General features: G+C 52.2%; 4 protein-coding genes across 4 annotated transcripts; 2 read left to right on the forward strand and 2 right to left on the reverse strand.

Annotated features, from left to right (window-relative positions):
• Window positions 1-948: 948 nt before the first annotated feature.
• On the reverse strand, window positions 949-5,148 carry VTN77DRAFT_9555 (uncharacterized protein; the record flags this gene model as incomplete). Its single annotated transcript, XM_069426175.1, has 3 exons — window positions 949-3,998; window positions 4,046-5,003; window positions 5,074-5,148. The coding sequence occupies 3 exons, from the start codon at window positions 5,146-5,148 to the stop codon at window positions 949-951; spliced, it is 4,083 nt and encodes a 1,360-aa protein (XP_069280677.1).
• A 1,086-nt stretch (window positions 5,149-6,234) lies between these two features.
• VTN77DRAFT_9556 (uncharacterized protein) lies at window positions 6,235-7,633 on the forward strand (the record flags this gene model as incomplete). Its single annotated transcript, XM_069426176.1, has 2 exons — window positions 6,235-7,215; window positions 7,271-7,633. The coding sequence occupies 2 exons, from the start codon at window positions 6,235-6,237 to the stop codon at window positions 7,631-7,633; spliced, it is 1,344 nt and encodes a 447-aa protein (XP_069280678.1).
• An 832-nt stretch (window positions 7,634-8,465) lies between these two features.
• On the reverse strand, window positions 8,466-10,637 carry VTN77DRAFT_9557 (uncharacterized protein; the record flags this gene model as incomplete). Its single annotated transcript, XM_069426177.1, has 5 exons — window positions 8,466-8,881; window positions 9,013-9,342; window positions 9,404-9,783; window positions 9,839-10,136; window positions 10,211-10,637. 5 exons carry the CDS (start codon window positions 10,635-10,637, stop codon window positions 8,466-8,468), a joined length of 1,851 nt encoding a protein of 616 aa, XP_069280679.1.
• Window positions 10,638-12,152: 1,515 nt separating this feature from the next.
• On the forward strand, window positions 12,153-27,092 carry VTN77DRAFT_9558 (uncharacterized protein; the record flags this gene model as incomplete). Its single annotated transcript, XM_069426178.1, has 2 exons — window positions 12,153-12,686; window positions 12,738-27,092. The coding sequence occupies 2 exons, from the start codon at window positions 12,153-12,155 to the stop codon at window positions 27,090-27,092; spliced, it is 14,889 nt and encodes a 4,962-aa protein (XP_069280680.1).
• Window positions 27,093-27,584: the final 492 nt, after the last annotated feature.

Here is a 27,584-nt window from a genome sequence, read left to right on the forward strand (position 1 = left end):
AATGCTAGCCCTTCTCCTGCCAAAGAAAAGGAACTTACCTTTGAGAGTAGTACTACTGAGAAGGATTAATTTATTCTACCTTAGTCGTCTGTTCCCTGACTATCCTGTCCTATACTTAGGCTTATTATAATTCCTCTATATGGCCTTAAGCTTTATATAAAACAAGAAGATATGATACTACCTCCTCTAACTATCTTGCCCTGGTAAGAGTAATAAGACCAAGTAGTATCAGTGAATAGTCGTTTCAAACCAGCTTATAATTAATGGCTTCAGCCTTCGTCATTAATTCTTATAAGGCAGGTAGAATAGTAAAGACTTAAGGACATTTATTATTAATACCTTATTGCTTACCTCATAATATTAAGGTATCAGGGAAGCAATATCATAGTCGAATCAGGAAGGGTAGGGGGTTACTTCAATTTGTTGGAAACAGGAACTGCATACATATCAAAGGGGAAAGTCGATTTGATCTTAAGGAGCTCACCTTGGCTTCATCCATATAGATAATAGTATATATATGGACTATTAGACCCCGGCACCGTGTTGAGGTGCGAGCTCATCGCTGGGAAGCTCCAGGACATTAAAAAAAATGCATTAATTGGGATGAATGGACAGACTCATTACCGTATGTATTTGGTTGACAGAGATAGCGAACAACCTACTCCGTAACTTGAAGTGTATTATTAATAGATACTGCCTAGAGTAAATTAGATGAGGCTGGTTACTTTCTCTGCCATTACTACCTTGATTGGATTCTATCAACTTGATATTTGATGATAACCAGCTGAATTCGTTTAGATAGATTAGACGTAGATTATATATATCACGACGACTTTTCCTATCCTATCCTCTCCATACGTGAAGATCAAATACAATCTAAGCTGACAGCAAAAAAGACTAAACTCAGATAGCAAAATAAAAGATTAGATCACGTTTGGTTGTTGTCTTCTAGTTCAACGACTGATGCAGCACGCTCTGTCGATAACTCTCGCTCCGCTCCATCAGCTCCGCGTGCGTCCCCTGCTCAACGCATCGTCCATCCTCGATCAAGAAGATCCGGTCCGCCCGGTAGATCGTGTTCAGGCGGTGCGCGATCGCCACGACAGTCGTGTTCTTCGCCACCGTCGCCAGCGCCTCCTGGATGTGCTTCTCGGACTCGACGTCTAGCGCGCTCGTCGACTCGTCCAGTAGCAGCAATCGCGGCTTGCGCACGAGGGCTCGCGCAATCGACAGGCGCTGACGCTGGCCGCCAGAGAATTGCTTGCCGTCCTGCGTGCACATCGTTGCGTAGCCATCCGGCAGGGCCATGATCGTGTCGTGGATGTGCGCCAGGCGGCACGCCTCTTCGATCTCTGCCTGCGTAGGCTCGTGGTCCGGCCGCGCCCCGAGGCCGATGTTGAAGGCCACTGTTCCCTCAAATAGAACGTTTTCCTGCGGCACGAGAGCGATCTCGTCCCGGAAGGACGTCCCGTTCTGCGCGACGATGTCGACGCCGTCGACGATGATGGAGCCGGACGACGGGCGGTAGAAGCGCTCTAGCATGGCGAACGTGGTGGACTTACCTGATCCGCTGGGTCCGACCAGCGCGCAGAATTGGCCTGCTAGAATCTGAAGATCGAGACCCTTCAGGACGGGCCGGTCTGGTCGCGACGAGTATGCGAAATGTACCCCTCGTAGCTCAACGCCAATTCCAGAGCTGCCAGAGGTCGTGCCAGATGTCTTGCTAGGATACGCTTCGATGTCTTGCACCTTCTCGTCAGACACATCTGTTTCGACGGGGCCGTCTCCAGATTCTTCTTCATCTGAACGATCAGTCAGCAGATCGACAATGTTCGCTGCCGCGACGCGGGCTTTGGAGATGTCCGGAGCCAGCGCAAACATCTGTCCGCAAGACTGCGCGCTGAACAGCAGCGCAGGAAGCACGATGAAGAATTGCGTCTGAGAATACAATTCAGAAGCGATTTGTTTGGACCCCCACCAGTACGCCAGCGCGTAGACAAGGTTGCTGATGCTAAACGCCAGCGAGAGCCACAGGTTTCCCCAGGCGATGGCTTTGAGGGTCGCTTGGTACGGCCCTCGGAGGGAGCGGCTGTAGACTTGATACACCTCGTTCTCTAGAGAAAACGCGGCAACCGTCTTGATCCCATCGACCGCCTCCACGGTGATGGCTGTCGCTTCAGCAAAGGCCTTTTGGTGCCTCTCCGCAAACTGCGCCTGCAACCGCAGCTTCATCACACCAGCAGAAAGAAGCACCGGAACGGTAGCCAGCAGGACGACGGCGATTTTCCACGCGATGGCATGCGAGATGGCTATGCCGGCGATCAGGTTGACCGAGGTCGAAAACAGCAGACCGATCGTGCTCCCCGTCAGCCCACTCAAGGCCGTGGCGTCGCTGGTGATGTGCGAAATCAGGGTTCCTGGTTTGCGCCCTTCGGAATTGTGCCACTGGAGGGACTTGCGGAGCAGGGAGCGCAATGACAGGACTCGCACTCGATAGAGGATCTTGTCTGCCGCCCAGCCGAAAGCGGAGCCGCTGACGATCACGGCCGTGAACTCGATCAGCGCGAGGATGAAAAATAGCAGGCCGTAGAGATGGCCGCTGTGTCGGATGCTGGCGGGTCCCTTGCAGGGACTGAGACTGCCTACGGTGTGCCCGAAGAGAACGGCCTCGCCTGAGTAGCTGCCCCCCATGATGGCTGCAGAGGCGATACCAAGACAGATAAACCCAAGGTTTGGACGGAGTAACGGGAAGGTATGCTTGATGGTTGACCATGACGATCGCGTTGGTTTTTTGCTGTCGGTGCCTGTCGTGGTCTGGCCTGTCGTGCTCTCAGGATGGATTTCTTCGCTTATAGCAGGCTTCTCATCTGACGTATCCGAGGTCGTCTGGATCGAGGTGGTCTGGGTGGTGTCATCAGAGGACCGCACCTGAGCCTGTCCGGAAGCACTCCTGATAGAATCATCCGCCGCAAACTCGGAAATATCTATTTTCCCCAGATTCTGCAACTTCACCATGCCAGCATAAACCCCGTCTCTGGCGATCAGTTCCGAGTGCGTGCCTTGTTCGACGACGCGTCCTTTCTGGACAACGACGATATTGTGCGCATCTTTGGCCGTTGCCAGACGATGTGCGATGGACACGATGGTCATCCTCTCCGATACTCTCTTCAGGGCCGATTGGATGAGCTGCTCACTGGTCGAGTCGAGTGCTGCGGTGGCCTCGTCGAGGAGAAGCAGGCGAGGCTCTCGGACGAGGGCGCGTGCCAGAGCGATGCGTTGTTTCTGGCCGCCGCTCAGCTGGTTGCCTGCTGCCCCGACGCTGGTTGCGAATCCCTGTGGAAGGGCTTCAATGAACGACAACGCATTTGCGGTTGCCGCTGCGTCTTTTACCAGTCGGAGGATCTCGACGACTCGAGGATCGCAGGAAGCGACTGCTTCGCTCTCCGGAACCCCGTTGCGAATCCTATCCACCAGATCGGGAAGACTGGCATCTAGGAGCGTGGGAGCAAGATGTCGGTGTTTTTCCGCGGCAGAGCTCACAAGGCCGTGGGCGATATTCTCCAGGATGGATCGGTCGAGCAGGTTGGGCTCCTGTTGTACGTACCCGATGTTCCCTCGTAGGTACCGAACGTTGAGATCCTTGAAGTTCCGGTCCCCAATGGTAATGTCCCCGCTTGTCGGGTCGTAGAAACGCTCCAGAAGAGCTACAATGGTGGATTTGCCACCCCCAGATGCGCCGACGATCGCGGTGTGTTTGTTCGGAGGAATCCTGAAACTGACTCCTTGGAGCACAGGGATCTCGGGACGGCTAGGATAGGAGAAAAAGACGTCTCGAAACTCGATGTCGTCAGTCTCGAATCTAGCGGAGCAATCTCCGCCGGACGACGTGCCGTCGATTGCGGACGGTTTGTCGATGATTTTCATCAGTCGATCTGCCGCGTCCGTAGCAGCGGAGAAAATATGAATGAAAGGCGCAACTTGGCTGAGGATAAAGGACGCTATGGTCGTCAGCATTGTAGCGCAATTAGTGAGTCGACTCACGTACCGTCTAGGAGGACAAAGATCACAGTGTACACTGCTCCGACGGAAACCCCAGAGTTGTGGCTTGCCACTCTGTCTGCAATCATCCTGCTCCCTTGCCAGAAAGCGAGGGCGTTGGAGGAGTAGGCGATGAAATACAACAAACCCAGCTGGATGGCATGGGTGAGGGCCTTTTTGAGTGCATCCATTCTCGCCAGGCTCAGATGTTGCGCAAAGATCGCCTCGAGACGTTTGTTGGCGTTAAACGCGTGAACTAGAGGCAAATGAGACAGACTAGATGATGCCACCGAAGTTGCAGCATTGGCGTGCTCCGCAATCCGACTTGCGTACTTCTGGATATAGTGGCCTCCCACAAAGGCCATGAGGAAATAGCATGGGACCACGGAGACGAGCATGCCGGCGATGGCGGCCACTTTGATGAACGCGACCACGTACGAGGCCGTGAAATACGAGATGGTCGCGATGAAAATTCCTACCTTCTCCGACGTGCCCGACTGGACCACCTCGATGTCGGTTACCAGCCGGGATACCACATCGCCGGGAGGCAGGGTATCAAAGAAGGACGCCTCCTGCTTCAGGAGGCTTTGAAAGTAGCGTTTGCGCAAGCGGCGGACCAGCCGCTCGCCGACCAGACTCCAGCATCCGGTGTAAAGGTAGATAAAGCCGAAATTGGCGATTGTTATGTAGACGACATAGAGCACTTTTGTGCGGACGCTCGACTGAAAGGCTGCGATGCTGCTTGCCGTGGGATCGCAGGTCGAAGAGTTGAGGTCGTTGACCAGCTGGCCAAACAAGATGCCCAGCAAAGGAAATGGAATGCCGGCAGCAGTCGCGAAGACCACTCCGCCTATGATGAGGAGAATGTCAAGTGGCGTTGGATCGGATGAGAAGAGCAGGTGCAGATACGCGAACGCTCTCTGCAGGTCCTTTGTGGTTGGGAGATATTTCCATGGTGACAACCACTGATCACTACGTTAGTAGGGTATCTCATACATATGATGCTAAAAGCAATAACAAGACCTTATCACATACAGCTCTAAACGTTGAAGAGGTTTTATTCTCATCTTGGACTTCGACCGGAGAGTCCCTCTGTTGCTTCTCAGTCATCGGATGTTTTCATTCGGGTCTATACCAAGAATTGATATTGAATGGTGCACTTGACATGGATATTGTCAAGACAGACAAATTCAGTGTGTCGATTTCTGTCTACAGAGCAACTGTGAGATTGACTTAGCTGTTACTCGCAAAGCCTTAGTGCCTGTGACCCGAAGTGGGCTTGGCCTGAATGGCATCGTTGAGAGCAACCCAACTTAGTTGAGACTCTTTCCAACGCTGGCCATCAAAGCAACGGCCAAGTAAGACTCCACATTTGATCAGATAATTTTTCGCGCTATTGACCTCGAGAGCTGCGGAGCTGCTCCGTTGAGGACGCAGCCGGCCGGTGTCGGGCATATCGGAGGCTGCCAACCACAACCTATTTTCGCGTCAGAATCGTGGCAGCAGACGCCGGCGGACTAGACGAGAAACTAAGCAGAGTGGAATGCCGACTGTCGGAGACAGCATTCGTGTAAACACGAGGAGAGCGCCAAGGAGCGAAGAGTTAAGGCGGCGAGAGACGGTGGGGATGGCGCCGTTTATCGTTCATCAGATAACTCTGTCCGGACGACCCTGGCAAGTCTCCACTGGTCGTTCTCTTAGAGGTTCCTTCGCCAGCCAACTGTGATGACGGCAGTCTTAGGAGCACCGTTGTGTTCCACTTCCAGATCCAATTGACGTGGAGCCAGGCATTCGAGTGTCTTAAACATGGTCAACTAAGTCAACTAAGAGATCGAGGACTTTTGGCTGAGCACATTACGTGAGTCAGTACGGAGTAGTGTGCGCCACAAAAGGAGAAAAAAATCTGTAATTCTGTAAGGATCCATGTGAAGACCGGCTGTTTTCGCCCAGACCTTCCAGCCGAGGTCAAGGTCGGGAATTAGGTGCTCTTGGAAGACTGCATCCGATCCATGGATATCGCAATTCCAGCAGGTAGCATGACGCGAGATTTATCCGCAAGACGGCTTGTCTTGTCAGGTATCTCTCTGCGTGTTGAGAGCGTCTTTTTCTCCCCATTGAGTCCCAGCTCAAGAATTCCAGCTTTCATCTTCTAACTAGTTTGCTTCTCCTGACCTTGCTCGTTTACAACTGTTGCGAATGGCTTCGACAAACGACCGCGAAGAGGAGCTGCCTCTTGTACGGCTGCCCGAACCGTACAAGACCACCTACGAGCTGGAGATGGCAGCACGAGAAAACACATGCCGGATATTTCGTCTTCGCCTTGCCAAACACCAAGACGATGGACTTCCTCCGCCGGAACCTCTGCATCACCCCTCGCTGGTCTTCAGCGAGCTCGCCCAGCCAGATCCCTCGAGTGTGCCGCCAGACGGTAACAATTCCCCCTGGGCGCGTGCGACGAGGGCTCCGGTCTCGTACCTGACCTGGGATGGGACGAATACTCCGACTGTGGCGCAGATGTGGAATGTCATCTATGCGATTCTGTCTCTGCGCCCGGACCCGGAGATTTTCAGATTTGTATTATCAGGAGAGGGAAAGGAACAGCTCGCGGAGGAATTGAAAGCGGTTGGGCTGGCCATAAAACATCCTGAACCGTCTGCTCCTCCAGGCCAACCCATCCCTGAATCTCGCGACCACGTCGACCAACTGGTAATTCTTCGAGGCGCGTTCTGGCAGGGCGCCGGTTCTCCGTTCGGGTCGCGTGCGCCATGGGTTGCAGATCCAGGTCTTCACTCTGGTCTCCGTCGTCCTCTCAGCGCATTTCCTCTCTATCCTCTCGAATATACCCTCACGACTAAATTCCCTGATGTCCGTGTGCACGCTCATCACCCGGTCAGACCGCCCAAGCCAGCTCCCGGGTCGCGGATCTACAGCCGCTACATCCCCCATCTGAAGGAATTCTTTTCGATGGTGGCACTCGACTATACGAATGACGAGCACCTCCTGCTGTTTCACAAATGGCAGAATGATCCGAGGGTCGCGCAGGGCTGGAATCAGACCGGCACGCTGGAGGAACACCGCGAGTATCTGCGGAAGATGCACGAGGATCCGCATCAATTGGCCGTCCTGGCCAAGTTTGACGATACGTACTTTGCGTATTTTGAGATTTACTGGGCGAAGGTATACCCCCATTCTCTCTCTTTCTCTCTCTTTCTATTTCCACTGACAGCAACAGGAGGACCATCTAGGCGCATACTACGACGCAGGCGACTACGACCGCGGCCGGCACTCTCTCGTCGGCGACGCTCGATTCCGCGGACCACACCGCGTCATGGCGTGGTGGAGCAGTCTGATGCACTACATCTTCCTGGATGATCCACGGACGTCGTACGTGGTGGGCGAGCCCAAGGCGACCAACGCCACCGTGCTGGCATACGACCACGCGCACGGATTCAATGTCGAGAAGCTGGTTGACCTCCCGCACAAGCGCTCCGCCTTTGTCCGCTGCAGTCGAGAGAAGTTCTTCCAGATCTCGCCGTTTGGGTTCAATGGGGGAGGAACCGTCAAGGGGAATCCGGATCGTGCGCTGAAGCTGTAGCTGAGTCAGCCGGTTGACTCTTACGTGATCTCAGTTAATGACTATAAGTAATTGGCGTGTTGAGTAAATAATGTACTGTACTGTACATATCTGTCGAAGAGGGTGTTTCATTGCTATGTACTAGTTACGTAACTTAGCTCTATGAACGAGGGGTAGGGACCACAGAAAGGTCAAAGTTGTCGACACGTTTTAAACGACACATGGAAATAATTTACTGCGTTAGGTACGGAGTAATTATCGAGGATCCATCGTAGAAGAACCTCCTTTACGGGCTTGAAACTTGAGACTGAGACCGGTAGGTGGCACCTACCTAAGTAGGTAGGAGACAGGCAACTAACTAAACAAGCTAGCACAGAAAAGGAAAGAGCTACCGGCGGGGCCCAACAGGGGAAAGAAATTAAGGTTTTATCTAATCTGATTGATAATCTGATAAAAAAAAATCGGGTTCCCCCCCCCCCCCCCTTCCTCTAGGCTCCATCTCTGGCTACAGTCTGCAGTCTCAGTCTGCATCATTAATAATGGCGTAAGCTGTACTGTACTATTAGGTATGTACTGCGTAATGTTACTTTCTCTGCTAAGTAATATTAATTATTATTAATTAATGGTTCTGCCAAGGGGCCCCGCCCCACTACACTACTACAACTACCAAGAAAGTACTCCGTAGAAAGGGAGGGAGGGGGAAAAAAAGCAAAAAAAAAAAGGAGAGAGAGAGATCCGAAACAAACAGACTTCCTCTACACTGTACTTCATATACCTCATTCTTTGCATAGAAACAAACAGTCTAATACCAGCCTTCTATGTCCTGTAACTAATTTACACACCCCTCCCTGACTCACCTTCCTCTTTCTCTTGATTTCTCTTTCTCTTCTCTTTCTCTCCTCTTCTCCAACACCTTCGCCGCCATAGCCCTCAGCTCCACTTTCCGCACCTTGCCACTCCCCGTCACCGGCACCGTGCTGCTGACGCCCTCCTCGCCAAAGACGAAGATGTACTGCGGCGCCTTGTGGAAGCCCAGTTTCTGGCGGGTCCAGGATCGGAGCTCTTCGTCTGATGGTCGGGGTGACCCTAAGCCAGCCTTGTCCTGGTTCTCGGTCTGCGTCTGGTGTTGAGCCTGCGACTCCAGCATGATGAACGCCCCCACGACTTCGCCGTATTTCGGGTCGGGGATTCCGATCACGGATGCTAGTTTGACGGCTGGGTGGGCGGCGAGGCGTTCTTCGATCTCGAGGGGGTAGATGTTTTCGCCGCCTGGAAAATTGTATTTTTAGTTGACACGGTGTGTTGTCATGGTGTCAATTCAACTGTTGTTGTGTATCTCGATAGAGTGGTGCTAGGGGACTGTAACCAATGGCGCATGCATGCAGGCTTTTTCGACATACCTCGAATAATAATATCCTTAAACCGTCCCGTAATGGTACATTGCCCCTGCGCATTAAAGCACGCTTCATCCCCCGTCCGTAGCCAGGTCACGCCATCTGCGTCCGTGACGAGCGCTTCGGCCGTCTTCTCCGGGTTCTTCCAGTACCCCTTCGTCACTTGGTACCCGGCCATCCAAAGCTCGCCGCGTTCACCAACCGGGACAATGTTGCCTTTGGAATCCACGATCTTCGCATGCGCGTGCGGCATGACTTTGCCCACTGTTGTCAGGCGTGTGTGGATGGTGTCGGTGGTCAACGCGTTGAAACATGTGGGGGAGGCTTCCGTGAGGCCTGGATAGTATAAACTCGAGGTTAGCTTGATGTATGCGTTGTGCATATGAGGGAAACACACCGTAGCTACTCGTAAACTCCGTCATATTGAGCTCCTCCAGCAGCCTCTTCATCAGCGGTCGCGGCACGGGCGCCCCCGCAATGATCCCCGTCCGCAGATTCGAGCAGTCGAAATTGTCTGGCCGCGGCAGAGCCAGAATCGCCTCGAACATGGTCGGTACGCCGTGCAGAGCGGTGCATTTCTCATCCGAGATGGCATGCAGCACCGCCTTCGCGTCGAACGTCTCGCCCGGATAGACGATTTTGGCGCCGTGCGTGACGGTCGCCAGCAGCCCGAGCACGAGCCCGAAGCAGTGGAACAGCGGTGGCGGGCAGCACAGCACGTCGAATGTAGTGAACTTCATGCGGTCGCCGATGAAGCGGGAATTATTTACGAGATTGCTTGCATTATTCAGTCAGTTCAACCCAAGTCTGTTCGGAGATGAGATGCACCTACTGATGCGTCAACATCGCAGCCTTCGGATTCCCGGTCGACCCGCTCGTGAACTGCAGATTGCAGACATCGTGGGGACTCAGTTCTCCTTCTCTGCTCAGCAGTGCATCTGCAGGCATCGCAAACCCCCTCTTGATGACGTCGTCGTAGGTTTTGAAATCGGAATACTCGCCCCTGAGAATCAATATCTCTTCCAGCGATTCAGATCGTCCATTCGTTTTGGGAAGAGGGCTCATCGTGTCGAGAACCTCGATCACGGAGTGGCGGCCGATTTTAGGCGTGATGAAGAGGAATTTGCATTCTGTAGGATGATATTAACGCCTTCATTCCTTTCTTTTTGCATCCATTCAAGAGACATGCAATGCGAAAACTCACCTGTATGATTCAACGCATAATACACCTCTGACGGTGTATACGTATTATTGAGCACGACAAGGATGGCCCCAACACGCGCTGCAGCAAAGAACATCGAAACGTACTGCTCGCAGTTCCCCGCCATAATCCCAATTCGATCGCCTCGTTGCACACCCATGGCCAACAGACCTCGGGCAACGAGTTGGCTCTCACGGTCCAGGTCCCCATATGTCCATCTCGTCCCGGTCCAGGGTATTACCAGGCATTCGTGATGTTGGTACTGGAGACTCTGCAACGTGAGGAGTTCGCCCAGGGTGATGTCGAGCAACTCCGGTTCTATCGGGCCATGGACGATAGACAGCTGTTTTGATGCCGGCGGCACGCTTTGATGATGAATATGCTGAAGCGTCTGTTGGAGACGCTCCAGGGGAGTTTGCGGCGTTATCATCTGAGGTCGAGTAACTGTCGATATCGGTCTTTTGTTTGTCTGATGCTACAGGATGGGTGGAATAGCTCTGATAGAATCAGGTTGATTCATGCACAGGTAAAAGTATCAGTATATCAGCAGTACCAGAAGCTAAATTTTGGTTCAACTGATAGGATTTCCTAATCTATACAGTACTTTCTGCTCGAATTCCCGGTATATCTGAGAAACATACCCCGCGGACAGCCGCTAGAGATGGTTCTACGACACCAGACAACATCTTCTAGTGTCAATTGATCGTATTGATCTTACGTTAGCGCGAATACGAGCGTGAAACTCATCGACCGGCTTTAGACAAGATTCTCCTTTGTCTGATTGTGTTAGCAAAATTACATACGAATACTATCCGATACGACACGACATATTCGTGATCTTGCGAGATCCCTGTCGGAAATTAAAAAAAAAAAAAGAAAGCCACTGCATCATTAGCTTCCAGCCAAAACATGCTTTTACGCAATCGTCCAAAAACTAAGGTCAGGCAGAGACTTGTGGAAAACAGGGGAGAACCAAGAAAAAAAAGGTGGATAGTACTCTAGTATAATGCCGAGATTCTTGTCCTCACTACGAGGCATTTATTCTTCTCGGATACTTCGACTCCCGGTCCATACGAGACGACTTGAGAAAAATTATGTCTTAGCGCCTCTGTGGAGACAATAATTACGAGAGAAAAATGGATTGATTACCTAGGTTGGTACCTAGGTACGGAGTAGTATAGACGGAGGGTCCATCTTGGCCAGGGCCAGACTCAAACTAGAGTGGTACTTGCTGCGTGCCTAATCTAATCAGATCATCTAATCAGATGGAAAGATCAAAGCCGGTTGGTGGTCGCCGATCATCGGCCACGAGTCCGACTGCGGGTACGCATTAAAGCGGCGAGCGACGCCAACGACTAGTCCTCCACCTGCTCCATCCACTCTCCATCTGCGCACGCTAACAGGGGAAAGCACGCTAAAAGATTGTCGTCATCATTTCCTTTTTTTTTTCGTGTCTCTTTTCTGTTCTGCCCCTCTTAGACTAAGACAGCAATAGCAATAATGTTCATGGCGTGTCCACGTGCTGCTGGTGGGGCTCTCCTCACCAGAACTGTGTCGATGCAATTGGTTGTTGTTCTGCTGTACCCAACTTAGAGGATAGATGGTGAAGGCGATGAAAATGCAACCGTGTGGGAAGATACGATCCGTAATGACAGCCGAGGCTCTTGGCCTGGCGTGCGTCAGTCACTACGTGCAATTTGGTTCGGTTGCGCTACCGATCTTAGCACTCTTGCATCTTGCGCCTTTACGGTGTCTAAGAAGTGATCAGACATTTTCCATCTCATGTGGATCTAGGAGCTCCGATGCAGGCGGCTGAGCTTCATGCAGGAACTGGTAGCTATTGAATGAGGTGTCTTCTCTCTTCTCCAGTTCGTGACTGTTTTGCATCTTGAGAGGATTGATGTCAAAGGACCTTTTCCTTCCCTTTCGATAGAACTGTTCTACAATGGCAGGGACAATTGCGCTGAATGATGGGCCTCAAGAAGCTGCCAATCATGATCAAGCCACGGGATTACAGACAAATGGCCACAGCAAGCTCATCCACGTTGATAATATACCAGTGACAAAAGTGCCTTCGGTAGACACAGTCGACCACTATGCAGTCGAAGCTGCCGGCAGTCATCACCATTCAAGTCCAGTAATAGAATTCATATACCAGGCAGATCTTTCAATCCTCCTGGACGATATTATTCAAGGATATGCGCGCTTCATTCCCGCATTCACTGGCCTCGAAGATGTCGCTTTTGCAGTTCTGCAGACTGGAAATTCATTGGAAACACGACGTAGGATTGTGTGTGCGTCAATCGCAAAGCCCGAGAAGGAAGAAGAGGCTTCCTCGAGGGCTTCACGTCCATGCAAGATCCGTGAATGTGATTTCAATTCTTGCGTGGAGGACGACACTCAGTTTGGTCTTGAATTGAGTATAGATGCTCCGCCTGAGAATGGCGAGCACAGTTCCATCTCGATCGTGGCAAGAGATGTAAGCAGGAAGAATGCCTCAGATTTTACTTCATTGCTAACAGCTAACTAGGGCTTTCTGCTGCAACTCTTGATTAATTCGACAACGCGCACGCTGAAAATGTCAATCACTTGCTCAAACCGGTTGATCCCGGAAGATGCTTTGAATCAGATATTGAGAACAGCCGCCTCTTTTTTGAAAGAGTCGTCTGCAGATTTGAGATTCGCTGACGAAAACGGAGGAGAGAATATGCCACAGCTCTCTATTCTAAATTTTCCGCCTTTGATAAAGCCGCCTCCACTAGAGCATGAGTTAGGCCAGGCGTCTGGACCGTCTCTTCTCCATGCCGCTTTCGAATTCTGGGCTCACGCAAAACCCGATGCTGTGGCATTGGATTTTGTTCACAGTCTCCCGTCTTCAAACAAGCCAGCAGAACACAGTATCCTCACCTATGCTGATTTGAATGCTGCAGCCACACGTGTAGCTCTCCATCTGAGAGCGACTCTGGAAGAAAGGAAAGATCTAACAAACTGGTCGCGGATCATTCCCGTTCACATGTCCACTTCACCTGAGTTGTACATTTCGTATCTTGGTGTGCTCAAGGCTGGTTATGCTTTCTGTCCTATTCCTCAGGATGCACCGCAGCGAAGAGTGCAGGAAATACTCGACGATATCGGCTCGCCTGTTATTCTGGGTCGAACTCCTCACTCTTCAATAGAACCTTGGTACAAGAACGCCGAACACCAGTCGACGCCGGCCTGGTTGAATGTTGCAGAGATATCGAAATGGAAATCCCTCAGCGTCAGTCGTGCCGCAGAACGACAAGATGCATTCGACTACAAACAAGATGCTCTCTCCTACAGCTCTATATATCACTCCAAACTCGAGGATGATATTGCATATTTGATTTTCACAAGTGGCTCTACGGGCAAGCCGAAAGGCGTGCAGGTCACCCACTTGGCTGCTACCTGTTCCATCAACTCGCATGCCACCTCCATCCCCCTGCCGCGTGATTCTGACGGCTCCTTTCGCTGGTTTCAGTTCGCTTCTCCTACATTCGACCCATCCCTTATGGAGATTTTCGTCACCTTCAGCTGCGGCGCGACCCTCTGCTCTGCAAGTCGAGATTTGACCCTAACAGACTTGGAGGCGACCATAAACGAAACCAGAGCATCGGTAATGATGGCAACGCCGAGTTTAGCGGCATTACTGCGACCGTCTCGGCTCGACACACTTCGTTATCTTTGGACGATGGGCGAGAAGCTCAATCGGACTGTCATAGAGAATTTCGCATTACCCTCGGCTCTCAACGGAACCACAGATTCAGAGGACGCACGTTCCACGATGCTAGTCAATGCTTACGGACCTACAGAAGGGGCAATAAACTGCACATTTAATGCACCGGTTGATCAGGCCACCCGAGGCTCGATCATCGGGAGACCACTGCCGACTTGTTCGATGTTCGTTCTAGATCCAGATCGGAGAAGTCCACAGCCTGTCCCTGCCGGGATGTGTGGCGAACTCGCCATTGGCGGTCCTCAAGTGAGCAAAGGGTATCTGAATCGGCCAGAAGAGACCGCACGAGCGTTTGTCTTTAGTCCCGAATATGGTCCCATCTACCGGACTGGAGACATGGCGCGGATCGTCTGGGACGGTCAAGGACAACAGGTCCTGGAATTCCTAGGCCGAATTACTTCCGACCAGGTCAAAATCAGCGGTAAAAGACTGGAACTTGGGGAAATCGAGTCCGTTCTGGCCATTGTGAGGGGGATTATAGAAATCGTGGTGATTGTCGTACAGCGAGACCAGGACAAGCAAGGCAGTGAGCAACTTGTTGCTTGTGTCGTGGCAGACCACAGCAACGGGGAGGCCTCCAGAGAAAAATTAGTCAAGGAATGTCGCGAAGTAGCAGCGCGGCACCTGCCGTCCTATATGTGTCCGTCTTCTTTTGTTTTCTTGGAGTCTCTTCCTCGCTCTAGCTCTGGGAAAGTTGATCGAAGAGCTATATCGGCAATGTTGAAGACAATTCAGAAGGACGATATATTCACGATTGAAAATGGTTGCGCAACTCCACAAGAGGCACCGAGAGATTGGGACGCTGCAGGGCTCGAGGATCCCACAATGCGGCAGCTTCTGTTAGAAGCCATAGCGAAGACTACAGACAATGATGCAATGGCAATCCAACCGTCGACGAGCCTGTTCTCTCTCGGCATAGACAGTTTGGGAGCAATGCGTCTGCTTCAGCACCTAAGGGAGAATGGCGTGAACCACCTCTCTGTGAGCGACGTACTCGGCGCAGGGACGCCGAGCGGACTGCTGTCGGCGATCATTGGGAGCAAAGGCAAAGACAAAGACAACGTCCTTGCTGCTTGCTCCGATAACTCTCAACAGAGCCAGTCCTTGCTAACATTGCAGGATGCTTTGCGAGAGTTTGATCGCCGCAATCGCCAGATCTGTGCTCAGAGATTACATCTCGATCCCAGCGCAATACAAAGCGTCCTTCCAACGACGGCGACCCAATCCGGCATGTTGGCCAGCTTCCTCCGTCGTTCATCCAAATCGAACAACTCCAAACCTGCATACATCTATCATTCTGTCATCCATCTCAGACAGGATGTGGATGCGGAGCGCCTGAGGAAATCTTGGGATGCAGTGATAGCTGGTTATGATTCTTTCCGCACGGTCTTCTGCTGGTTAGACGACGATATGGCGCCGTTCGCGCAGTGCATCCTCGCGCGGGATGCCACTCCTAACCCAGAATGGAAATTATACTCCAGCGAGTCCAGCGGTCTCCTGTCAAAGGAGGATCTGATTAATCTGGCTCTCTCTGAAGCAGAAGACGCTATAACTTTGAATACACCACCGTGGAGAATGTCTCTCGTTGATTTCGGCAGTGGCTCAGCTTTGATTCTGAGTATGTTTCATGGCATCTTTGATGGTGGTTCCCTGCAGCTGCTTCTCGAAGACGTCTCTGCAGAGTATGACGGACGGTCACGCGGACACCGGACATCTCTCGAGCATATCGTCAAGCATCACTTTACTGCAGATCACGAAGCCACTTCACGATTCTGGAACGACCACTTAAGAAAACACTCACCCGTTTCGTTTCCCTCTGTTACGCCTTACAGATCACCAGAGAAGGATGTCTTTGATGCCGTCGAAATCGCAGCTGGTACAAGTTACGACATGCTAAAGAAGAGGTCTAGGAGCATGGGGTGCACTCCGCTCTCCGTGCTGCAGGCAGCTTGGGGCTCTGTCCTTCTTTCTTACACCGGAACCCCTGAGCAGGATATCATCATCGGCAGTGTAGTGTCGGGACGATTTGATGTCGATTCAGAAGCATGTATCGGGCCCACGTTCACTACCGTCCCTCTACGACTTGCCCTGAACAAAGTCAAAAGAGATCCCAGGGGCATTTTATCCAATACATCACTGACACGGCACCTCACGTCGCTGAACGCAAAGTCGCTGGCATATCTTCAACCGCGCCTTGGTTCTTTGGTCACAGAGAACGGGCAGCTGCCCTACGATACCCTTCTAGCATTCCAAGACTTCAACGCTGGCAGCGACTACAGCACGCTTTGGAGCTCTGTTGAACATCCACCCATGGCGAACGACTTTGCTGTCATGGTCGAAGTGTGGCCTGTTGTTGCTGATGGGTCGCTGACCCTAAGATCAACCTTCAACGGGTCAAAGCTCGAGAAGGATTCGGCACAGTTGATGCTGCGCCAGATGAGCGACATTGTCGATTTCATTCTGGAACATCCCGACGCGGATTTCCAGGATGCTCCATGCATGACCAGTCAAAGCTTGAAATCGATTGCAAACCCAGTGTCTGCATCTCCTGAGGAATGCTCTCAGGGATATCTGCTGCATACGCAATTCGAAAGACATGCCGCAACTAGGCCGGAGGATGTGGCTCTGATCTTCAAGACCGACCTCGAAGATCCTACTCACCCTGGCAACATCGAGTGGAGCTACGGCACGCTGAACGCGAAGGCGGATTCTCTTGCAGATCAGCTCATTCAGCGCTATGAGTCTTTGCAGAATTCGACAGTGCCCATCTGCATCGAGAAATCACCGGCAATGTACGTCGCCATTCTCGGTATCCTGAAAGCGGGCGGTGCTTGGTGTCCGATCGATACGTTCTCCCCTCCGCAACGCCGCCGTGATCTAATCGCTAGAACTGGCGCAAGAGTGTTATTAGTGTCTAGTGCGGACTCCGTCCAACATAGCAACGCTGTTCCCGAGGAAATTGACGTTCTCGATGTTACCAAGTTAGTGAACGTTTGGTCCGGTGAAGAAATTTCCCCAAAGAGAAGCCATTCTCGCAATATAGCGACTCCTCACGATACCGCCTATCTAATCTGGACAAGCGGAACGACTGGCGCGCCGAAAGGTGTACCAATAAAGCACTCTGCGGCAGTGTCAAGTATGCACTCGCTCCAAAGGACCATTCCCGCGGATGTCCCCGGCGGCGTTGTCCGCTGTCTACAATTCTCGCAGTACACCTTCGACGTATCGGTCCAAGATATCTTCTACACCTGGGGGTTAGGCGGCACTTTGATATCTGCCACGCGAGAGATAATGCTGGGGTGTTTCGCAGAGCTAGCCAATTTGACCTGTGCGACCCATGCTCACTTGACGCCGGCTTTTGCCGCTGGTATCCCGAGGAAATCCTGTGAGACGCTGAAAGTCGTCACCATGATCGGCGAGAAACTGCCACAGTCGGTCGCGGATGATTGGGGCGTTGATACGCAGGCGTTTAACACGTATGGCCCGGCTGAAGTGACTGTTGTCTCCACCGTTAGGGAGTTTGGGAACGAGCACAGAAACGTTAAAAGCGCTAATATTGGGTGGCCGCTCGATAGCGTTTCCGTCTTTGTGACCGATGATAAAAGACACGTCGTCATGAAGAATGCCGTGGGAGAGCTCGCGCTGGGTGGACCACAGCTGTCAGATGGCTATCTCAACCAGGAAGAGACAACGCGATCTAAATTCGTCTGGAATGAGGAGGTCTCCCAGGTGCTCTATTACACAGGAGATGTCGTTCGAATGCTCTCTGACGGCTCTCTCGAGTATATAAGCCGCACCGATGATCTTGTCAAGCTGGGAGGCATTCGAGTCGAGCTGAGTGAGATAAGCTTTTCCATTAGAAGCTGCAACAGCCTGGTTGAGCAGGTCGAGACGGTGATTCTCAACCGGCCAGACCGGCCCGCAGAGGTCGTTGTTGCTTTTCTGGCGGCTCCCAGCGCGGTATCAGACCAGGAGCCGGATGAATTGGTGCTCTGCAATGAGCGCGCTGTTGAGATCGCCCGTGCCGCCATGCAGAAGGCCCTCGCAACCTTGCCAGACCACATGCTCCCATCGGTTTACCTGGTTGTGAGAGAAATCCCAAAGACGCAATCTGCGAAAACGGACCGTGTGGCGCTCCGCAATGCGTATGCTTCTGTTGATATTGAGGAATGGGAGAGCAAGGTCAGCCCCTCAGGATCAGATGCCACCGAGATAGGAGGTTCGCCAAGTGATCCAGAGGAGAGCTTCGTTATGGAAACCATTGCTGCGCTCGTAGGCCTTCCTCTTTCGGCGATCAAGAGGTCAAATAAGCTTTCCTCGCTGGGCATTGACTCGATTCGCGCCATCAGACTTGCGTCAAGGCTCAACCAGTCTGGTCACCACCAAGTGTCTGTAATCGATGTTCTCCACTGCCAGAGCGTGCAGGATCTTCTATCCATCGCGATGTCCTCTAGAAAGAAGAAGGAGAAGGCCCCCCAGATGAGCAGGTCTCTGTCGGAGCAGTTCGATCAAGAGTGGCACGAAGCAGTTGCTTCCAGAGTGAGGGAGCCGTTTACCGTGACCCGGGCAACTCCAATCCAGGAGAGCCTTCTTAGTGAAACCATGGGGACTGCTCCAAATATGTACTGGAGCAATCATTTCTTCTCCCTTGACAGCGACGTTGACCTAGGACGGTTGCAAATGGCGTGGTTGCGCGTGGCTGAGAGCAACGAGGCGCTCCGAGCTGGGTTTATTCCTGTCGCTGAGATCGTCAGAGATGGCAGTACTACTGGAAATCTAGGCTTTTCGGTCTTGCAGTTGATTTACGCTCAGCCGAGACTCGATTGGGAGGTCTATCAATGTCAAGAAGAGGAGTTCACGGGAGTATTACACTCGAGGATCTCGCGCGTCATGGAGAACCACCAAAACAGCTATTTCCGTCACCCGCCCTGGGCTATTTCAATCTTTGATAAGGGAGATCAACGAACAATGGTTGTCACCATCCATCACGCCATCCATGATGGGCCCTCGCTCGATTTCATTTTCAAGGACGTTCAATCGGCTTATAATAGTTTGAACCCGCCCCGGAGAAACCAGATTCAGGATGCATTCTCGCTGATTATTCCCCCTGCTGAAGAGGACGGCAAGACTGTTGCGTTTTGGGAGGAGGAGCTTCGAGAATTCTCGGCACTCGACGTTCCTTCTTGGCCCGATCTTACCAGAAGACGAGGAGGGACTGACTCCGCGCGCGGGTTTATATCTGAGGAACTTGTCTTGACGGTTCCTGTGACACAGCTGCAGTCAACAGCATATCAACTTGGCGTATCTTCCTTTACCTCTATACTCCGAACGGCCTGGGCCTGCGTCACACTGAGCTACCTGGGAGCTCCGGCTACTGTCTTTGGCGAAACCCTTTCCGATCGTGTCCTGGACTCGACACTGGAAGATGTGATGGGGCCGTTGATATCCGTCGTTCCTGTGCCATTCAAATTGAAAGGAACCGCTCGAGAGTTGATTGCCGAACAACAGCGGTTGTCTGTCGAGTCGTGGAAGCATCGCCATATCCATCCGCGCCAGGTCCGAAAAATACTCATGCGCCCTCGCGGCCAGGCACTGTATCCGGGATTGTTTACCTTCCACCCGCTGAACGAGGAGAACCGTCAACCGTCCTCCTCCTGTCCGAGGCTGTGGTCCGAGCTCGATGACCCCATCGGTCTGAACGTGGAACATTTGATGGCTCTCAATGTTTATCATTCAGAGAACACTTTGGTCCTGAATATCTCCTGTGAGAAGAGTGTTATGGACAGGGAGCATCTGTCTCTCTTTGTCCGACAGATAGATGCCTTCGTTACCGCCATGTTGGAGCATCCTGATGAACCAGCAACAGAACTCGTAAAATACATCCCAACGGAATTAACATCCATCTCCACCCCGACTGTGAGCCAAGACGTTGCAGGTGCTGTTTTCAAGAGCCCGACCTTCTGGCTGGAGTATTATGCAGAAAGCCATCCGGAGTGGACTGCAGTGGAGATCGTGAATGCGATAGATGTCGACAACGTCGACAAAGAATCCATGAGTTATGGGGCATTAGATGCAACCGCGAATCAAGTCGCGGCGTATATTGCCTCGCTCGGTATAGAGAAGCGTATAATCGCTCTCTGCGCCGGTCGCACCCTCGCTTCCTATCCCATCATAGCGGGAATATTCAAGTCTGGGAATACCTACTTGCCGATCGACGAGGCTCTTCCTAATGATAGGAAGGCGTTCTTGGTCGCGGATGGAGACTGTCCGCTTATTTTTACTGAAGCCAGCTTGGCCAGCACGTTCGTTGATATTCCGGACAGTTGCAAGCTTGTCCTTATTGATGGTCCTGAATTCCAGGGGTCTCTGATGAAGATGTCATCCATAAGGAAGGATGCTTTGGCAGCCCCAGAAGATGTCTCCTACCTGCTTTATACCTCTGGTTCCACCGGCAAACCAAAAGGTGTGCTCGTCACCAGAGGCAATCTGTCTGCCTTCGTTGAAGCTCAGTCGGAATTCATCTGTCGTGTAGCTCCTGCAACGAAACAGCTAGGAGGTAGCGGGAAGTACTTGGCGCTCGCTAGCCGAGCGTTCGACGTCCATATAGCAGAGATATTCCTGGCCTGGCGCCATGGCCTTGCTACCGTGACGGGGCCTAGAACGATGCTCCTTGACGACCTGCATCTGGCCCTGACCAAGTTGGAGATCACCCATGCAAGTTTCGTTCCGTCACTGCTGGACCAAGCAAATATTGTCCCGGAACAGTGTCCTCGACTGAGATATCTCAGCGTCGGAGGCGAAAAGATCAGTCAGAGAGTCTTGGACACCTGGGGTGCATCGCCGAGTGTTGCGCTTGTGAATGCGTATGGTCCGACAGAGGTGACTATCGGCTGCAGCTCTGCGCTCGTTGGCAGCGAGACTAACCTGAGAAACATCGGTCGACCCCTAGGCTCGTGTGTGGCACACGTCCTTGTCCCAGGTACCGAGATCTACACACTTCGCGGCCAAGCAGGTGAGCTCTGCTTCACTGGGGATCTTGTTGCGAAGGGCTATCATAACAGGCCCGATGTGGCTGGTTTTGTCGATAACTTCTTCGGCCAGCGAATGTATCGCACAGGCGATATTGTGCGCTTGATGGCCGATGACTCCCTCGAGTACCTCGGTCGCGGCGACGACCAGACCAAAATCAGAGGCCAACGTCTCGAACTCGGCGAGGTTTCTGAAGTCATCCGTTCGTCTTCCAGTCTGGCAATTGACGTCGTTACCATGATCGCCAAGCATCCAAGCATTGCAAGGGTCCAGCTAGTCTCCTTCGTTGCACGTTCTGGCTCTCGTTCGGAGGGGAAAGACGGCAGTGTCTCTTTCCTAGAGACGGATTTCTGGACATTGGGAAGAGAGCTCCAAGATGCCTGCAGAAAGAAGCTTCCTGCGTACATGGTTCCGGAAGTCGTCCTCCCTATCTCTTACGTGCCACTGGCGCCGATGTCTGGGAAAGCGGATATTAAGCAGCTTCAAGCTGTGTTCGCCAGCATCCCGCTGTCGACGCTCGTTCAAAGCAGCAGCGATTCAACGAGTCAAAACACTGCTGCTGCTACACTCAGGATTAACCGTCCGCTCACTTCGGCAGAAGAGGCTGTTGTTGATGCAATCCTCGCTGTTATCCCCACTGATCGATCGATGTTGGGTCATGCAACAAATATATTTGAGATCGGTCTGGACAGCTTAAGCGCAATCAACCTGTCGGTGGAGCTCAAGAAGCTGGGCTACGACGCCACAGTGGCATCGGTTATGAACAACCCTGTCATTGAACAGCTCGCGCGCTTGCCACGAAGCACAGAAGCGGGTAATAAAACAGATCAGAATTCGGAAGTTCGCCGGATGCTGGACAGATTGGATGCCCAATTTCGCGCAGAGCCACCGAAGGGGATAGACATTTCGTCGGTATCGTCAGTGCGGCCCTGTCTCCCCCTGCAGGAAGGCCTGGTAGCTCGCTCTATCAATGAGGAGGGAGGACAGCTCTACGTTAACCACATTGTCCTGGAGCTTAGCGCGGACATTGATGTCGCGCGTTTACGAAGTGCATGGGAAGAGACAGCGCGACAGAACGAGATCCTGCGGACGGCCTTTGCGTCGCTGGGCGAGCAGATAGTGCAAGTTGTGTTTCGTCCAGACGCCCATCAGATCAGGTGGGAGGAAGACGATCCCAGCATGTCACTTCACAGGTCCAGCTCGTACCGAACAGAAGTGGCGCGACAGATCATCGAAGATATAGCCACGGTTCCTCCGATACGATTTCGGGTCAGCACAGCAGGGAGCAGTCGGCATCAGACCCTCACTATCGCGATGCATCATTCTCTGTATGATGGCGAGTCCTTGTCCCTGCTCCTGGAAGAAGTTGCAAAGCGTTACAGGGGTGAAGATGTTCCACACAGGGGCTCGCCGTCCGCTTTCTTGGAGTACATTTACGCTCAGAGCGTGGAAAAATTGAAGGAGTTCTGGACCCGGCTTTTCGAAGGCTGTCAGCCCACCCTATTCAGGAGCAGGGAGGAGGATCACCTGGCTGAAGAGGCAATAGTTGTGCACAGAACGCTCGCAGCCAAACTCTCTGATCTAGAGCGCTGCTCCGCGAGTCTTCAGACAACCGCACCGTCGCTGGTACTGGCCATATTTGCACTGCTTTTGGCTGACATGGCAGACGCGTCTGATATCACGTATGGCACTGTGCTTTCAGGAAGAGCCGTTCCCGTATCAGGAGCAGATTCCGTCCTCTTACCATGTATCACTACGATACCCGCGCGGCTGCAGACAAAGGGCCTCACGACTGTGAGAGAGGTGATAAACACGGTCAGAGACAATATCGTTCGATCGCTCGAGTTCCAGCACACGCCCCTGAGACACATCCAGCGTTGGCTGAAATCTGAAGCGCCGCTATTCGACTGTCTGTTCTCTTACGTTCGCACTGCGAAGGCTCAGACTCACGATCTGTGGAAAGAAGTGGACAGTCACATGCCGGCCGACTACCCATTTGCTGTTGAAGCAGAGGCGGACTACGGCAGGGATTCGCTGCACATACATTGCGGATACACGACTTCATTCGGCAGCTCTCATGATGTGGAAAACTTCCTCGAGAAGATGGACGTTATCCTGTCGAGCGTGGTTATGGGTGAAGACATTTCCCTGGATAGCTTCAACCTCTCCACATCTGAGAAGGCCCTTAGAGAAGCAAAACTATCATCTCCGTGGAATGATGCGTCTTGGTCAGAGACAGAGATGAAAGTTTGCCAGCTTGTCACCAGCTTCTGCGGCCTGCAGATCGATGATGTTTCCAAGTCCGCGTCTTTCCTTGGTCTGGGGATTGATTCAGTGACTGCCATCCAATTCGCGCGTAAGCTTCGCGAAGCTGGACTGCGTGTTTCATCATCGGATGTCATGCGTTTCTCCTGTGTCGGGGCACTTGCTGCTCGAATTGATGAGATCTCTACCAAAGAACCGCATACGAATAGCTCGGTCGAAGAAAATGAAGGAAAGACGCCGGAAGCGTACCGGTCAAAGATCCCTCTTCTAGGCCCGGGCGACTCCATCACAAAACTCTTCAGGTGCACCCCTCTACAATCAGGCATGATCACCCAGACACTTGCAGCAGGTGGTGCTATGTACGTCCATCCGCACATCGTCCGACTGTCGGAATCGGTCGATATCGCAGCCCTCAAGTCTGCTTTCCTCCAGGTCGTCCGTGCAAACGATATCCTGCGCACCTCGTTTCACTCGATTAGCGAGCTGGGCTTTTCTTGGATTGGGGCTGTTCATGCGAATCCGCCTTTCGAATGGCATGAACTCGATCAATCGATAAACAGTATCAGTATCTCTACGAACATGAAACAATTGCTCAGCTTGCACGACGAGGCGGCATTCCAATTCCCTCCTCTACGGATCTACGTGATCGATGGCGCGGAAGGAAAGTTTCTCGTCGTCGTGATGCATCATGCTCTTTACGATGGAGTCTCCTTGCCGTTCATCTTTGACGATGTTGCACTGGCTTACGGGGGACTCGTACCTCCTCAAAGACCCAATTTCTCAGAAATAGTCGATGATATCTTCTTCAGGGGGCAAGAGAAAGCGATGGAATTTTGGACTCGGAAATTACGCGGATACCAGATCGCGTACATCCCACCTCTACAAGACGAGTCATCTTCTGACAGAATGTTTGTCGCCGAGCGAAAAATCGATCTAGACATCTCGAGGATTGTGGAAAGGTGCAAAGAGATGGAGGTCACGGTCCAAACAGTGTCCCTGTTGGCATTCGCCAAAGTCCTCTCCTGCCTGATCGGCCAACGCGACGTCGTCTTCGGACATGTCGTTGCGGGTCGTTCGCTGCCCGACCCTGACGTAGAAAGAACCATTGGACCGTTGTTCAACACCGTGCCGGAACGGATCTGCTTCGATTCAAAGGTCCTCAGCAACCGGGCCATGGCTGCTCGGATTCAGCAGGCGAATGCCAACGCCCAAGAATATCAGCATGCGCCGCTGCGAGTGATTCAGAACGCGGTGAGGAAGCAGCAGCAGAACAACTTCGATTCTGCATCTCTGTTTGATGCGCTTTTCGTGTTCCAAAAGACGGAGGATGCAGATACAAATCAAGGCGTCGTCCCGGATGAACTTGAACCTATCTGGGAGCCGTATGAAACGCAAGACTTTGTCTCCAGCGCCGAACACACACTGAACGTTGAGGTCGAGCACGCTCACGACGGCATCGTTATCAGATCCTCATGCAAGGGCCAATACTTGACGCTTGACGGACTCCATACCGTTCTGAAGGACTTTGAGAACGCCTTCCAAGACATCATCGAGCATCCGACGCGATGCGCGACGATTGTCCCCGAGCGACTGCAACGGCTTCCACTTCAAGTGACCAAGCCATCACCGTCCATTGAGCAGTCACCCTCTCCAGAGAGTGAAGCTCCTGTTCACGAAGGGATCATCCAACAAGTCCTCGCTGAGATTGCCAATGTGTCAGTAGACGTCATCAAGCCGAACACTAGCATCTACAGCATCGGCCTGGATTCGATTGCCGCCATCCGCATCGCTGCCATATGTCGATCCAAGGGGTTGAAAGTAGGTGTTGCTGACATCCTGAAAGGCCAGACCTTACGAGGTATCAGCGCGCGTATCTCAGCTGCCACTGCTACTGCTGCCGCGCAAGAAAGCCATCCGACGAAGCCCCTGGTACACTTGGATCAGAGCGTGCGAGAGGCTGTGCTTAAACAACTCCAACTTTCCGAAACTGACGTCAAGACAATCATTCCGTGTCTGAGCGGACAGATGTACCATCTCGCCAGCTGGCTCAAATCCGGCCGGACTTTGTTCGAACCCGCCTGGAGCTATTCCGTCTCCGGCGAAGAAGAGGAGAAGAAAAGACTAGATCCGCACCGGCTGAAGGACGCCTGGGCGAGGCTGCGTCAGAGACATCCCATCCTCAGGACCTGCTTTGCGGCCATCTCGGCTTCTGAAGCGGTTCAGGTGGTGCTCAAACGGGCAGATCCGGATGACGGCACCTTCAAATTCATCACCAGGTCGTCAGAGATGGCGATTGCAGAAGCAGCCAAAGCACAAGCGAGGGAGGAAGCGCGCCATCCTTCTTCCCTGTTCCGTCCCCCTGTGCGTCTTCGCCATCTGCGAGCCAGTGATGGCGATGGCATACTTATTTTGATCAACCACGCTGCCTATGATGCGTGGACCATGCCGATGTTCGTCACCGAGCTGGAGGAGTTGTACCGTGATGCTGCAGCAGAATCGGAACAAGCCTCGAATCCGGATTTCCCCTCCTTCGTCGATTATGCCTTGCGTTCCCTCCGTCAGGTAGACGATGAGGCAAGGTCTTATTGGGATGCGGTTCTGCAATCGAGCAGCTCAACAATCATCAAATCACGTCAAGACAGCGGAGATGGACAAGTCAAATCCAAGAAGAATAATCATCAACGACAACAACATCTATTCGTCAGCGCCTGGCAAGCTGTTACAGACGTATCCACCGCAGAAAAAACCTGCCGAGCCCACGGCCTCAGTCTGCAGTCCGTCGTCCTCCTCGCGGTGGCTCGCGCACTGGGCCGCAAAACGCACGTCGACAGCCCAACCTTCGGGTTATATCAAACGGGGCGGTCGGCTTCTTTCCCGGGGATCGAGAACCTGTCTGGTCCGTGTTTGAATGTGACGCCGTTTACGGTGAAAAATGTGCTTTCATCTGCTGCTGCAGGAGCAGCAGGTTCCTCTCATAGCCTGTCCAATTCTACTACTGGTGGTGGTGCTGCTGCTGCGACGATCATCAATTCAGCGCGCTCGATCCAGTCTGCGCTTGCAGATCGCGTACCGTACGAGCAGAGCTCGCTGCAAGGGATCCTCCAGCGATGGCGGGAGACAGCGGCCAGCAGCACAGATCACCTGGACCAGATGGAGCGTAGCGACAACAACAATAACAACAGTGGCGGCAACGTAGAGGTACACTTGTTCAACACATGGGTCAACCTGCTCTGGAGGAGTACGACCAGGACGATGAGCCGCAAAGATCATCAACAAGGTCCTCGTCAAGGTCAACACGAAGAATCTTCATCAAGACCTAACAGATATGCTCCGCTCTTCGCGCCCCTTCCTATCGGCGTACCGACGGATTTCATCCCAGAGGAAGAACCAGAACCAGAGCTAGAGCCAGAGCGGTCCACAATATTACTCCCCGAGCAAGAACAACAAGAACAAGACAAGCAAGATGATGAAGATGAACAACATGATGTAACATCCGTTTCCGGTCTCGAAACAACCTACCTCCCAGACCAAAACGTCTTCATCGACATCGGTCCCGGACCTAACCCTAACCCCGACTCTGACTCTGACCCCTCGACGACGACAAAAACAAATACGAATACCGACAATACCGATATTGATGATAATGATACAGATACGCTAGGCTTCGGCATCCGCATCGAAGGCGGCGTCATGGACGAAGCTGAGACTCGAGCATTTATCGACGAGATCGCGGGTGAGATTGAGGGGATGGTTAGGATTCTATCTCTATCTGAATATCTGCGGGATGGATCAGCTCGATCAACTCAACTCAATCACATTAATCGATCGACAGATTGATTGTCGGGAACATGTATGTTGATTTCGTTGATTGAGTTGAGTGAGTAGGACAGCACGGAGTGAGACGGAATGGATGGGATGGGATGGGATGGGTAGATAGATGGACGGATCAACTCGAATGATCGATCAGTCATCAGGAATGTAAATATTGATTTGATAGATTGATTGATCAAGAGACTGAACAGAATGCAATAAATGCGAAGATCATGTATGTGCCTGTAACTGATAAGAAATAAAGAGTCTATCTCTGTAGTCTAGACATAAAATCATAAAAAACCCATGGTTGGTTGGTCAGTTGGTTTCATTAAATAGTTATTATCACCTAATCAGAGGCTTGATTATTCTATTATCTTTTTCTTTCTCTCTTCCCTCATTTTTTTTTCCTGCCATGGTCAGGACTGACCCTGTCTGTCGGGCAGATAACCAACCTGACCAACTCAATCAACTCAATCAACTCAATCACTGATCGATCAACCAATCAATTGATCATCA

The sequence above is a fragment of the Rasamsonia byssochlamydoides genome, assembly GCF_041956645.1.
Source record: "Rasamsonia byssochlamydoides strain NRRL 3658 unplaced genomic scaffold VTN77scaffold_9, whole genome shotgun sequence".
In the NCBI taxonomy this organism is placed as follows: domain Eukaryota; kingdom Fungi; phylum Ascomycota; class Eurotiomycetes; order Eurotiales; family Trichocomaceae; genus Rasamsonia; species Rasamsonia byssochlamydoides.